The sequence below is a fragment of the Pelmatolapia mariae genome, linkage group LG16_19 (genome assembly GCF_036321145.2).
Source record: "Pelmatolapia mariae isolate MD_Pm_ZW linkage group LG16_19, Pm_UMD_F_2, whole genome shotgun sequence".
NCBI lineage: Eukaryota > Metazoa > Chordata > Actinopteri > Cichliformes > Cichlidae > Pelmatolapia > Pelmatolapia mariae.
Window position 1 is genome coordinate 55608217 of NC_086241.1, and position 13678 is coordinate 55621894.

The 13678-nt window shown below is 39.8% G+C and overlaps 1 protein-coding gene across 2 annotated transcripts in view; it reads right to left on the minus strand.

The window, feature by feature from the left end:
* Positions 1-10607, minus strand: part of stxbp6 (syntaxin binding protein 6 (amisyn)) — a 66125-nt gene extending 55518 nt beyond the window's left edge. Inside the window, exons 1-2 of one of the 2 annotated variants that reach the window (XM_063499922.1) lie at positions 10289-10607; positions 163-377 (exon numbers count right to left, since the gene is read on the minus strand). In XM_063499922.1, the coding sequence (XP_063355992.1) occupies positions 163-316 (154 nt within the window). In that variant the 5' untranslated portion in view covers positions 317-377; positions 10289-10607. The remainder of the gene's footprint in view (positions 1-162; positions 378-10288) is intronic. The other variant, XM_063499924.1, reaches the window with a different exon arrangement.
* Between the last annotated feature and the right edge of the window lie 3071 nt (positions 10608-13678).

Genomic DNA, 13678 nt, shown 5'->3' on the forward strand with positions numbered 1-13678 from the left:
CTCATCAGTGTGAACATTAGTGGAAGAATTATGGGAGACACGCGGAAATGTGACTGTGGGTTGCAAAGGCGCAACTGGTGCGCTCTCGCAAATAGAAAGGCAAAAAGCATAAAATGCATTTAAACATAAGCAAACAAAAGGAGGTTTTTAATTTGTCCTGACCTGAGACGCAGATGAACGTCATGTAATCTCCTTGACCACCGGTGGCCAGGAAGGGGATCTTTTTCTTTGTCCTCCGCTTCACCTGTACAGCAGCAAGCATCTTCTCATCGTGAGGTATGAACACCTCCTTGTTGATTACAGATTTGGCACTCATCTCTGATTTAGGCAGACGTAAACAGCTGGTCACCAGTTAAAGTGGAGCAGTCCAGGCTTCACTGAAGAAGAGAAGAGAGTGAAGAAAACCAGCTAAATTAATTAAGTAGGACCAACTAGGCTGCGCTTAGAAAAATCAAAGATCTCACATATCCTGAAACACACATTTTTCATTTAGCAAGTACATTAAGGGCATTTTCCATTCTTCTTTTCTAATAAATTGTCTTTGATAACACGGATCCTAATTTGAAGTGTGAATCTACTGAAACAAGGTGCAAGCAGCATTGTGTAATGGCAGTGACAGGGCAATATACAGCACAAGTCAAATGTACACACGAAAGGAACCCAGGTAGTTTTTTTCCTAAAAACTGAAAGTATAAAATAACTGCTAAACATTTTAGTTTTGCATTACCTAAAGTAACTTTTTATAAGCGCTCTTTAAATATTGGAACTCTGTTATCCTTCGTGCTATACACAAAATTCTAATGGTTTTGGAAAGAAGAGGAGACACTTCCTTGTACCACAGTAGCACAAAGCTGAGGTACTTAATTGCAGATTTGTTTAGATCTTTTGTCCATGCACAAACCTAGTCTTGGACCAGTTAATCTTGTTTTCCAGCAGAGAAAAATCCACACAAGACTATCTGAATTTGCTCACAGTGCATAGCTCATTAGGTTATTTCCAAAATCCTGTATAGCTGCATCTCCCTTGCAGTCAGTCTTAGCATTGCATATCTCTAAATGTTTTGGCAATATTCTCCTTGGAAGTATTGCCACTCACAAAGATGAAATGACTTCAGCTGAAGCTGTTAAGAGTACTGCTAGTCTCACAGATACAGAACAGCAATCATATTTCTATTACAACAAGCCAACTTCTACTAGTCAATCTCTTTCTGGAGGACGGAGACTAGACCACAGTAAACACAACAGTGTGTGTGATGGTGTCAGAGAAAGGTGTGCTTAGTTGCCCTAACTGTGAGTGAGCACAGGAAACAGTCATAAAGAAGTAGGTTAATTAGGCCCAAACCCCCTCATGAGGACTGAAACGTAATCATTTTCTCAGCCACAAACATTCATTTCAGACACAGACCACTTACAACCGCATACATCACAGGCCAGCACAGGCCACCCTGCTGCTTATGAACTAATCTGTCAGCCTCAAGTAGCGCTTGAATTACTCTACGGCAAAGCAAAGACTGCAAAACACCATTTTCATCAAACTGACTCGCTTATACAAACAACTGCCCACAAAGTAAAGTCTTTTGTAACAATGCAACAAGCTTTGAAATTAGTGCTCAGCAGCTTAGTGGAAGTACAGTTTGGTGTTTTGACTGATTAGCACAAAAGCAAAACCTGCAGAAGGACAAACTTTACCAAGCACCCTCAGTGTTCTCTGGTCTAAGTGTTAAAGCGGGATTACATCATGCCAAAAGAAATACTTCAAAACAAGTGGAACTTAAAAGCCTTAGACACAACAGCATTGTTACAATAAAAGATAATCTAATAAATAGTCATGGAGAAAGGAGCCCATCATCACACTCCAAGTGATTTCTAATATATCCTTTTATGTTGGTTTCATTTGAATTACGTCACACACAGAAGATCTATAAAATGAGATGAATCATCTCCCTGTCACAGGCACCTCACCCACAAAAATGCAACACGTTCAGCATAGATATAATGTATTCCAAGGTCACCATATTCTCCTCCCACAAAAATCTGAAGATGTTAATATGGTCTTGACTTGAAAAATATGAAAGGCTCTTTTTTTTTCCTTGAAGAAATTAAAACTACAAATTAAAATTAAAATGACAACGTCAATCACCATGTGCTGACAATGTTTTTTATTTTAGGTAAACATACTACTTTCATCACAGAAGATTAGAAAGCTTAAGTAACAATCTAGCAGTAGTAGTGATTCTACATTTCCAACTTAATCTTTCACAGCCAGCACTTATTAAACATTCTCTCTTTCTATCCATCTTCTTGTGTGCTCTTTCAGCAATGCAAATCTTAAAAGTAAACAAAAACTTCAGCCAAGAGAGTAATTAAAGAGGCTAATAAATATGGCTCTCTTTGGAACTGGAGATGTCCAACAACCGCAGACTTTGGCTAAGAGACAGCACAGTTTCCCATCAAAATACGCACAGGACTATTTTGCATTCAACATAAGATAGCTCCTTCAATTTAGACCTTTCATGCACAGTATACTGCCATTCTGAGCTCCGGCACTGACTGAAAAACTTGAATTAGCTAGAGCTTAGTCTTCAGATTATTCCTGACAATGTGCAGACCTTTGATTCATTAAGGAGTGCTAACTATTACTTTACATACCAGTTAACTCTAAATCTCATATCAAATAAAATTTACATATTTAATAAAATTTCTGACTTGCAAATTCTCCTAATAAAGGATTTATGACCCTGTCCATTTGCATAGGTCTTGGCTGGGTAAAGGATTATGGGTATGCAACAAGGGAGACACGTTTGTGTGCACCCAATAAATTCCAACTGGGAGTATTTCAACAGCTGTGATGCTGTGTGTAGGTAGAACACTGACTGGTTGAAAAGACATCTTTTAAAGAAAACAGAGCAAGAGTAGAGCTCAGTGTGAAGCGCTATCACTATGACCACAAAGGGGGCCAAAAGACCACCAACAAATTAAACAAGAGGGGAAAAAAGGAAAAGAAAAACAACAACAACAACAGGAGTAACACACATTAACAGTTGTTCCTCATGTATTTGACACTGTCCCCAGTGACGGTCTACTGTTACATATGCAGACAGCACATCCATAGCCTGTTTGTTCATTCATTATGTCCCATTTGAAATTCGGAAAGTCTTTGATCTGCCAATTAATTCATAAAATCATTAACTGATAATTCTTACTATACTGTTAATACAGCTTTTAGAGCAATAAAATCAGAACCAGACCAGAACTGTTTTATGGCCTCTGCATTTTTAATTTTTGGCATTATGGTCAATAGCATGTTCATCTCTCAAAGTCAGGAGTGACCACATTTTGATGAAAGGATGAAATGCTAAGTTATCATCAAAATAGCATTAGCAACCTTGGTTTTATCTATGGCACAGACGAGATACCAAAACAAGTTAGTGCAAGTTACCACACAGAAAATAAAGTTTGCCAGATAACTGCAATATGATTCCAACATCCTTTTAGACTGACCTGCTTTGAGAGCCAGCCTCGAGGCCATTAGCAGAAATTCCAGAGTAGTTGCCACGGTTTAGCCTTTTTTTCCCGTTTTGAATACACTGAGCCCAATCTTCACAAAATTAATTTCATTAACTGACAGAAGCCCCACTTCAATGTGCACAAGCTGTACAGCTCTCCAGAGTTATGCATCAAATCCTCCCAATATAACAAGCTTTTTCAATATATTGATGTGGTATTTCTATTTTTAGCATGTGCATGTTTAGCTAACAATACTGGGGGTATATCACAGCTTTTCTTTAAATTCAACATGCACCGCTCTAAATTAGTTCAACCTTTTCAGTTGCTCACAATTATTTTATTTTATTGTTGTTTAACTAGATAGTACAGTGCAAAGCAAATACAGAAAAGATGCATCAACTGTTTGGTCTCATTGCTACCTAGTAGCAAATCAGTGCAGTGGAGTTCACTTTCAAAGCCCTATTCCACAGCACCTCTCCCTCTTCTACACTATCTTCTAGCTATAAAGGAAGGCTGCCCACATCACCCCTCAAGCTGTCACCAGCACATAGCCCCCCTCAGGTGGTCTGCTGAAGCATGACGGGAAGGGGGGATAAGTAGATGGGGGATGCAAGAAGAGAATAGGGAACAGAAATAGGAGAAGGAAGCAAACATGAGCCTCAAGGCAGCGAAATGTAGCCAGCTCCAGTGCACAGCTTATGGTCTGACTTTGAGCAGTCTTATGCAATTCTGAGCTGTGCGAACAGTCACAGCCAAGGAGCTGTTGTAGCAGTGAAAATGATGGACATATACTTTACGGCTGCTTATCACCCCATTTTCAAGCAAAGCCTCCTTTCAAAAACACTTCATTAACTGTGGTTGTGTATTGCCAAGCAGTAAAAGGACCAGCCCTGTTCCTGCTTATTCCCTTGCTCCCCTCTTGTGTTAATGTGAAATGTGTTCAGTCAATGCTCAGTGCTCTCCTGGGACCTCATTGGAGTGCGGTCTTTGAGCTAGCCTGCACAGCCTCTTCTTTAAGCATCAACACGGTCCTCCCGCTTTCCAGTCTGTGCTCACAAGCACACAGCGATACGCAACTTCTTTCCACCGCAACAGAAACAGCAGGAGCTGAGAAAATGGGCCCAAAAGACAGGTGGATGATACAGGCTTTGTCAAGCTAAACTAAAAGGTGTGTCTTTAGTTTCCTTTGGAGAGGCATAAAAGCTCAAAGCCAGATCAGCAGGTGGCACAGGCTAAAAAAAGATTATTAATTAAAAAAATACATCAACCAAGTCCATCTGAAATCCATCTATTACGAAATATATTTACTCTGCTGTATGTGTAATTAAAAAGTTTAGTAAATTATCTATCACTGATATAAAGCAGTGAGCTGCAGTATAGTCTGGATGTAAATCCAACTCTTAAGATTTTTCTCTTTAGACTGACAGCTTTAATAATCTAAGCATGTAGTCTGGTGCCGTATTTGGGAATATAGGTTAATTAACGTTGGGGAATTTACTCAGTTTTATGGAAAGTTGTAAGAATAATCCATAACTAATATCCAGAAAAACATTCCAAACATTTTTACACAGTGTACAGTTTGTTAAACAAGTCCCTTGTGCCATATTTGAGAATTAAACATACAGGTGCACTGCAGTGGCTTGCCAACAATCTTTTTTCTTTTTTTTTTATTCCTGATAAGCCAACAATACGAAATGCGGTGCAGACTGAACCTCAGCTGAATTGATATGAAATAAGTACAGCTGGGAATATCGCATATAATGATCTGCCGCGATAACTAACTAATAAGTCCTCCTTCAAAAGAAGTACATATCTACTCCTCCCACTCACATTTGACTGGCTTTGGAAATGTTCAGAAACAAAATAGTTTCTTTCATTCCACACCCCACTCTGGGAGATGTCTCAAAGATATAAACACGCTCCCTCATCTGCAGTCTTTCATGCACATCTTTCACGTCGACTCGCGGCTCTTTTCAGGGCCTTGATTTAACAGGAAAAAAAGAAACCTTCCATAGCGCACCTACGTTCACAGATTAGATCTTTAGAGAGTGATGTCATTCACCCATGTCACTGACTGAGCGATATCCAACACTGCCACGCGAACAGATGGTGAATGTTACTTCTCATAAAATAATTGAGAGATTACGACATTGATCCTGCTGTTTTTGAGGCGTTACTGCCAGCCTGCGATGTATTAATGCAGCACTACACCACAAATACAAAAAAATAAAATCAGTTTCGCATACACAATATATCAAAAACATATACAGTCATTTGAAAGCGAAAAATTTTTCTCAGAACTCCATCCAGTCCGGTAAAAAAAAACAAAAAAAAAAAACAAGTAGACCCCATGATTCAGTACCTTGTAGAACAACTTCAAGTAACTTAAAGCAATTATTTTCTATTTGACTTTCATCCATCTTCTCTTCATCCAAAGGGATATTAGCCTAATCTTCTTTACAAATGCTAATATATTCTTTTTAGAGAGACGAGACTTTCGCCTGGCAACGCTTCATAACACGCCATACTTGTTTAGTCCTTTCCTAATTGTACAATCATGAACTTTAACATTTAACATGCTAGCTGAGGCCTGTAGAGTACGCGCTTGCGTTTTTTTTGCAAATTCTATGTCCTTGGAGTGAATTTGTTGGGATCGGAACATCATGGTATTGTGTTATTATGACCCACCTCAATGTTCCAGTGCCTAAACCTCTGTTTGATCATTAGCACCTAGCTGTTACCTAGACAAGCAAATGAAAGAGGGTCAGTGATCCTAGAATGGACTCATTTTATAGCTTGGAGAATCCAATAGTTTGCTCTCCATAGTAGTGCCATTTTGAAAATAGATTTTGAAATATCAAATCTTTTTTTTCTCTCTTCAACAAGTTTCATTTAAAGCCAAATAAAAACCAAGTCCAATAGCAATGGGGTTTGTTTCAGTGGTGCAAGATAAGACACTTTAGATATAATCTATTTAGTCAAATGTACTTTACATGGAAAAAACAATAGTATTGTTGAGAAGGAATCAAAGGTATGACACTAAACAATATCTCCAGGCTTTGAAAGCTATGTCAGACTTTCCCAGTAGAAATAAAAGCCACTCCTGCAACTCAAATAAAAAAATCTGCATCCAGCACATTGGGCTCTGAGCTGCCATATCTTCTCTTCTGAGGCATCACTTTTTTGTTTGTTTTGTTTTTGACGCAGCAAAATTTCTAAATTCCTTATAACCAAATCCAAATGAAGAGCTGTCACATGTGAGACTCGAGGAAAGCACACCTAAACAAACGTTTACTGCGTGGGTAACAATGCCAGCAAGGCAAGAAATTATATTACACACATTCTAGATTTTTATAGTTGAGAAGCTCATGCTCAGCAGAGGGATCGCACCGATTTTGAGAAAATAAACAGAGACATCCGTGTCTGCATACATAATCTAAGCGAAGCTCAAACTGTAGGCTCTGTTACCTACTCAAGTAAGGAACATCTTTTGCATAAGGATCTTTTTTTTAATTCTGTTGTTGATTCAATGAGTTGTAAACTTTTTCTCTTCACAATACACATGGCGCGCATATGTGTATATAGCAATGTACACAAGAACGAATAGTGCACATGCCATTTAATGGCCATTTTGTGTTAAAAAGGAGCACCATAGATCAACCAGACTGAATAGGATGTTATTTTCTCCCCTTAAAACAGAAAGATATGGAAGGTCCCATCCATTTTCCTGTGCAAGTCAGCTGTTAGTGAAGGTTATATATTGCCAGGGCAGCATGGGCTAACCATGAATCAATGAATGACATGCCAGGCCCCCAAATGAGCTCATTCTTTAGAGCCCAGTGCCCTCTAGCAATAAAACATTTGAGAAGGGGGCTGGGAAAACAGAAGAAAAGCAGCCAGAGAGCACTTACTGAGAGATGTCTCAAATACTGCAGAGATCACAAGCATAATGACTGTTAGAGGACCAATGGCATGACACATTACATAACAGTACAGAAGTAGATGTACATCAAGGTAAAGAGACAAAAATGCCAGTCCATACAGCCAAAATACTGAATAAGAGCAACAATCCCTCACTGCAAAATTTGGATTTTTTTAAACTCAGCGCCCGCCCTTCAACATCATCTTGCAAAAGTTAGATATAATGGCTGTGCTGTGATTTTTGTCTGCTTTTACAAGTAAAATGATGACTGAGAGAAACAGATGCAATTTGATGGGTTTTTTTCCTCTCACAAGGTGCACAGCTGTCTGTCACTAGCTGAAACCTTGTTGTTCGGTGTCACTCGCTGAACAGAGCAGATGGTGAAAAAGCTGCGCCAGCAGCGGGAGAACAAGAGCGTTCACAAAGGAGTACCGCCTGAAGTTTTTTTGGGTGGGGGTGTTTTGTTTTGAGTACTTTTTTTTTGCAGGATGCTGAAAAAAAAATATCTAGTGACAAAGTTACTAAGATGGCAACAATAAGTTGAAGTGAACAGTGATGGGGCGAGAGAGATGTTAGGCATGAAATTCTACATCCACAAAATTTGATTCTGTTCATCTGGACGTAGCATTTTCAGTGGGAGAAACGTTTCGTCACTCACCCAAATGACTTCTTCAGTCTCAGCTGACTGCAGGTTTCCCCAGTCTTATAAACAGTATCACTTAAACTAGCACCACTGAAGGAACAATGGGCTGTGAGGTCAGTTCCTTGAAACGTTTCTCCCACTGAAAGCGCTACGTCCAGATGAACAGAATCAACGTTTGTGGATTTACTTACCTGGATGATTGAGCATGCATCAAGACGGAATTCTACATATTTCTGAATTTAAAGAAACTAAAAATCTGAAGGCGAGCCAAAAACATCAGGTTCTCTTCTGAAAATAATTGAGTTGGTTGCCATGACAAAGAATATCACGTAATGTGTTGCAATTAACTCACTCTAGCTGACATTTCTTTAAGTATTATTTTTCATATTAATATAGCGCTAGTTCTAGATGTCATCTAGTGCAGATAAGGCTCACTGTTGTTTAGTCATTCAAGATTTGCAGAAGTAGGATGTGGCAGCTGATCAGTAGGATTGTCACGCCCTTCCTCTGCTGTCTGCTAACTGGACTTGGGAAAAGTGACAGGGACGACAGCCAGTATTTTACCCAAATTTTAGCAGGTTAACAATTGGCAACTGGGGGGGGGGGGCACTTAAAGGACACACCCCTATATCTTTCTTGTGTCTTCCTTTTATTGCCTTTCCATTAAGTGTATTAAAACACAGCATAGAGCAGAGCAATTCAGGGAAAGCCTCAGACTCCAGACCTCAATGTCATTTTATCAGAAACCCTGGCAGCAGGGTGTATTTGTTCACTATATGAGATGCACCGCGGAAACAAGGATCTTTATCTCTTTATGTCTGCCTTCGAGGATATGTCCTGTCTAGCAGCAGAAGAAGCCAAGGTAGTGGACACACAGGGAGGGAGCCGGCTCAACAGTTTACATCATGACTGTAATTGGACACTGAATTATGGGGAAAGGTATAAGCTTATCTTTTATGGCATGCCAGAGCAAATTAAACCCTGAACTCATGCAGCAAGAAGCAATATTTTAATGTAAGTGGGTTAGTTAATGCCACCAGGAGCATAGGGGCAGTATAAGGAGCCTCACAGCTAATCCGAACTAAACATTCTTCAAGGTCTGCAGCATGTCGTGGAGATACAAAAGTGGGAACTGCTCTGGGATTTGGTATAGTAGTATTTAAATACAAGCATGTGTTGGACTTTGTAAAGAGCCACCCCTGAGATTTTTTAGGATATATTTAAAGCCAAAGCATATGTCTTTTTTCCCTTTAAAAAGGCCATTTGGTTGATACACATTTTAACTAAAAACACTATTTCATCATTCCCTTTTTAAAAGCTCCAAGGTGGCCCCTGAGGCTCTAAACAGTTGCTTGGTTTCCATACACCTTTGGACTGTTTTGTTTTAGCACAAAGATGCCAAAAACCTGGTTTTGGATATTGCACAAATTATCCAAATATTCACACTGAACGCTTTAGATTTAAGAGGTGAACACATTTAGCCTTCAAACATCTTGCTCTGTATGGTTCACTGGAAGGAATTCAAACTAGTAACCCTTTGCAGCTTTAACATGTGTGCATTAGTATGTGGATAATATCTGGAGGCTTTTATACTCTAACTTGCCACTGTGACATGAAGACGAGCAAACAAACAGATGACAGAGAAGCACACCCTACGATCATAATACTCGTGCTGGACAACTCCCCACATTCACGTTGGGCTCAAAGGAATTTCACTGGAATATTTGTATATGCTGGGCTGGCGCTCAAATATTAAACGTTTGGCAGAAACTATGTGAGCTATTTAATTTTAATTTACAACAAAGGCATCAAACGTACACTTTAAAGTACAAAAAACAGGGACGTGAACGCGGATACAAAAAATATATATATATTTTAACAGCAAAACAATTCAAATAATAACAATGTTGACAAAGAAATCCGTTCAGAAAACCCCGAGAGAATGATACATAATAATAATTTAAAAAAAAAAACATAAGTTGTTTTTTTTAAGTAAGTCACACCGTCGCGTGCACTAGTTAATGATTAACAAGCGCGCGCGCACGCTTATATTGATTGTACCGCAAAGTGGCTGAAAGGTTGTTGGCGCAGTCTTCCAGTCGTTCATCAATAACAAGAAACTCCCCCCGTACGCCTGTGTAAAATATCTGCCCAACTTTTGATTGTTTGCGGGAAATTTTCCAAAACCGAAGTAAGCGGGACGCAGAGACTACTCACCGATGCGTCTGAGCGAGCCGTTTCCACGTGCAGTCAACAAATCCTTGGGTTAAATGTCTCCAGCTGTCACACTTCACCTACTTTTAAGCAGCTTCTTCCCTATTGTTAGCCTTCCTCTTAAAATAAACGGGAGCATTTCGAGGTTAACATCGCGTCGACTTCACTTCTGCGATAGTTGCTGGTTTCTGAGCCGCGAGAGGAGAGGGGTTTTTTTTCCCTGCTGTCGGTTTTGGAGAGCCAGTCTGTCTGACTGTGGCTCTCTCTTTCTCTCTGTGTGTGAGTGTGTATGGATGGGAGACCAGTAGCAGGTTCCCAGACACACAAACCAAACCCACCCGCCCGCCAATCACGTACAGTATCACACCACCACGTCGTGAGCTCCTCGAGTCTGTACGCTTCGCGAGACGGAGAAAATTCCCAGGCTGAATGGAGGCGGTGGCTGGATGTTTATTGTCCCTTGAAAAGTCATAATATGTATAATATTCAAACACAAAAGTGAAAGCAAAAGGATACTTCATAGAAATGTGTCAAACTATGATCATTCGGTACAATAAGCACTTACCAGGATTAACCTTGACCCTAACATATACCAAGCGCCAACAGATTTTACATTTTTACATTTATAGTACATAAGAATCGACTTAATTTCTAAGGTGAGATTAAACTAAAATTAAAGTTAAAATCAAGTTAATCTGTAGTTAGTCAGTTTGTTGTAGACACCTATTCAATTCAGTTCAATTATATTTATATGGCATTCACAACAACAGGAAGTGCTCTATATTGCAAGGTAAAGCCCCCACAATATTAGAAAGAAAGCCCAAAAAACACAATCCCCTGTGAGCAAGCACTTGGCAACAGTGGGAAGGAAAAACTCCCTTTTAACAGGAAGAAACTTCTGGCAGGACCAGGCTCAAGGAAGGAGAGCCATCTGCTGCAACCAGGTGGGGGTGAGGGGAAAGAGAAGAGGGTAAAAAGAGACAAAAGGTAAGCTAGAGGAGAGAGAGCTTCTGAAGTTGGTGGCCCGGGTCAAAATTGTCCTGAACTGTACTGTGAAGGAATGAAACACTAATAGTTTATAAGGGTTTAAAAAAAAACAGAAAGTAGATTCTCTTCAGTGATTCAGACTTCCCCAAGTTGCAACTTTAAATAAATATGACACTACCAAGGTTGCTGAACTCATAAAAAAGAGCTTTCTGGCTTCTGAGGATATTATGAGTGTAGTGGTGGAGAAATTATATATATTGTTTGGGATTTTTTTGTTGTTTTTTTTCTATGTCTCAAACACTGAAGAAGACTGATTATCATATTTAGCCTACAAAATATCTTCTACAACTAATTTAGCCTGGTCTTAGTCTGGACAGGATTACAGTGCCTGGTGAGGTTAACCTCACAGTCCCTCTGATGATATACTGGCAGTTATGACACCAATAGGTTTTATTGCATAGTCTGTATGACTCAGACTTTAAGTATAGTATGTGATATCTCCCTGTAAGAGTTCATGAACAGTAACTGTCCAAGAAGTCTTATAAAGGAAGTTCTCTTTTAAAAAAAGAAAAAAGAAAAAGAAGAACTAGCTTATCCACCTTTACATATTTGTTTGGACATGTCTCCCCTCCTGAAACAGGTTACTAGACTCCTTATAGCGTCACCTCATGAGAAAACAGCATATAATGGTGTTATACTACGACTCTCATCACGCTGCCTGTAGCGCAGACATTACAGACTTGTGGTTATACGGCAGTTTCCCACATTATGACTGCTAACTAGGGCATTCCCCAAGATCATCTAAAAAAAAAAAAAGCTCAAGTTCTTTGAATTAGTTGTTTAGACAGGCCTACTCTACCTGAACACTTTCCAATAACGCCCCGCTGGACGTGTGGGAGGTGTCAGTGTTCAGGACCATCATCTTTTGTTTTTCTACAACCTTGCCAACAGAAATCTGCTCCATGGGAATTCACAAACACACACACACAAACAGTGGATGATTTTGTCTGGTTGTGAGTCATCCGTGTTCCCCACAGAGCCCTAATTCCTCTCCTGATAGATCTGGCTTCTTTTACACGCTCTGTCTTCATTTTGAAGAAACTTGGAAACCTCTGCTTCATCTGAGATAGCTCATATTTTATGTGCTTCTGTTTTTTACCTCCGGGGATTTGATCGTTAACATGTTGCAGAGGGAGCTGTTGAGCGTTTAAGCTATCCTTTCTTGCCACGATAAGCAGAGGACCCGCTGTACTATAGCAGATGTCCTTAGGTCAGCTTTATGAGATGAAATGCATGATAAGAAAACCACTTGTAGCTGGAACAACAGCAATGCTGTAATCAGAAATTCATGTTTCTGTTTTGTCCAGCAAAATTCATTGAAAACAACTTGCAGGAGTTTGCCTGGCTTTACATTCTGGAGCCTGAGGAATCTAGTACAACATGCTATTTTTTGAAATATAAGGCTAACTGTATTTATGGCAGATTTCAATCGGTTTTTCATTCAAGAATGCAACTTATTTATCATTCCACTGACAACAGGTACAGTTGATAGTCAGATTACTCTGCTTCATGCAGAAACAGAGGAAATTTTCACTTGGCAAACAGCACAGCAGTAATTAAATATGAACGTTCCCAAAACTTCCTTGGGATCGTATTACTGTTTGTATGGCTTTGTTATTCCTTGCAGCATGTAGCTTAGCAATCTGGCACAACATGTAGTTCATTTCAGGAATGTGGAATTTGAAAAAAAAAAAAAACCCTCTTGATCCTCTGAGACTACCTGAGGCTACCTTGTGACCATCCACTCTGTTACAGAGACCCTTCTGTTGAGTATAAATTTTGATCTGAAAGGGGAATACTTGACTCCTGTGGCTGTGAGGCCTCTGGGACAAATACAAGAAGGTACTTTGACACTGCACTGCACACACTCTGTGTTCTCCTACATGAGTAAACACTTTTTACTGTAATGACTCCCTTTTTCCAGGTGGAGGAAAAAGCAGAAAGTGGCCAAAGGGCGAGAAACTGATCCACACACACATATATATGAGAACACACACACACAAGCTGAGAGGGTGAAAAGGGCATTAGCAGGCATTAGTTTCCTGCTTTTGAGTTTGGGATTTGGGGCACTTGAGTCTCTCCAGGGAAAGCCTGGTCAGTGAATTTCTCTGATGAAAGAGGCAAAGCACTGAACCACGACAAGGTTTCAATAAAAGCCTCAAGACTGATTGCCCAACGAAAATGTCGAAACCTTGGCTATGCTCATTGCTCAATTCGATGCTGAGGTTAGCTTTTGGATGCATGACACACCACAGAGACTGACACATCCTCCAGGTTCCCCTTGTGTGGTTTGAAGTTTCCAAGACATGTTAGAGGAGTGGAATCTTTGCGTAGGGAAGGCTGTTG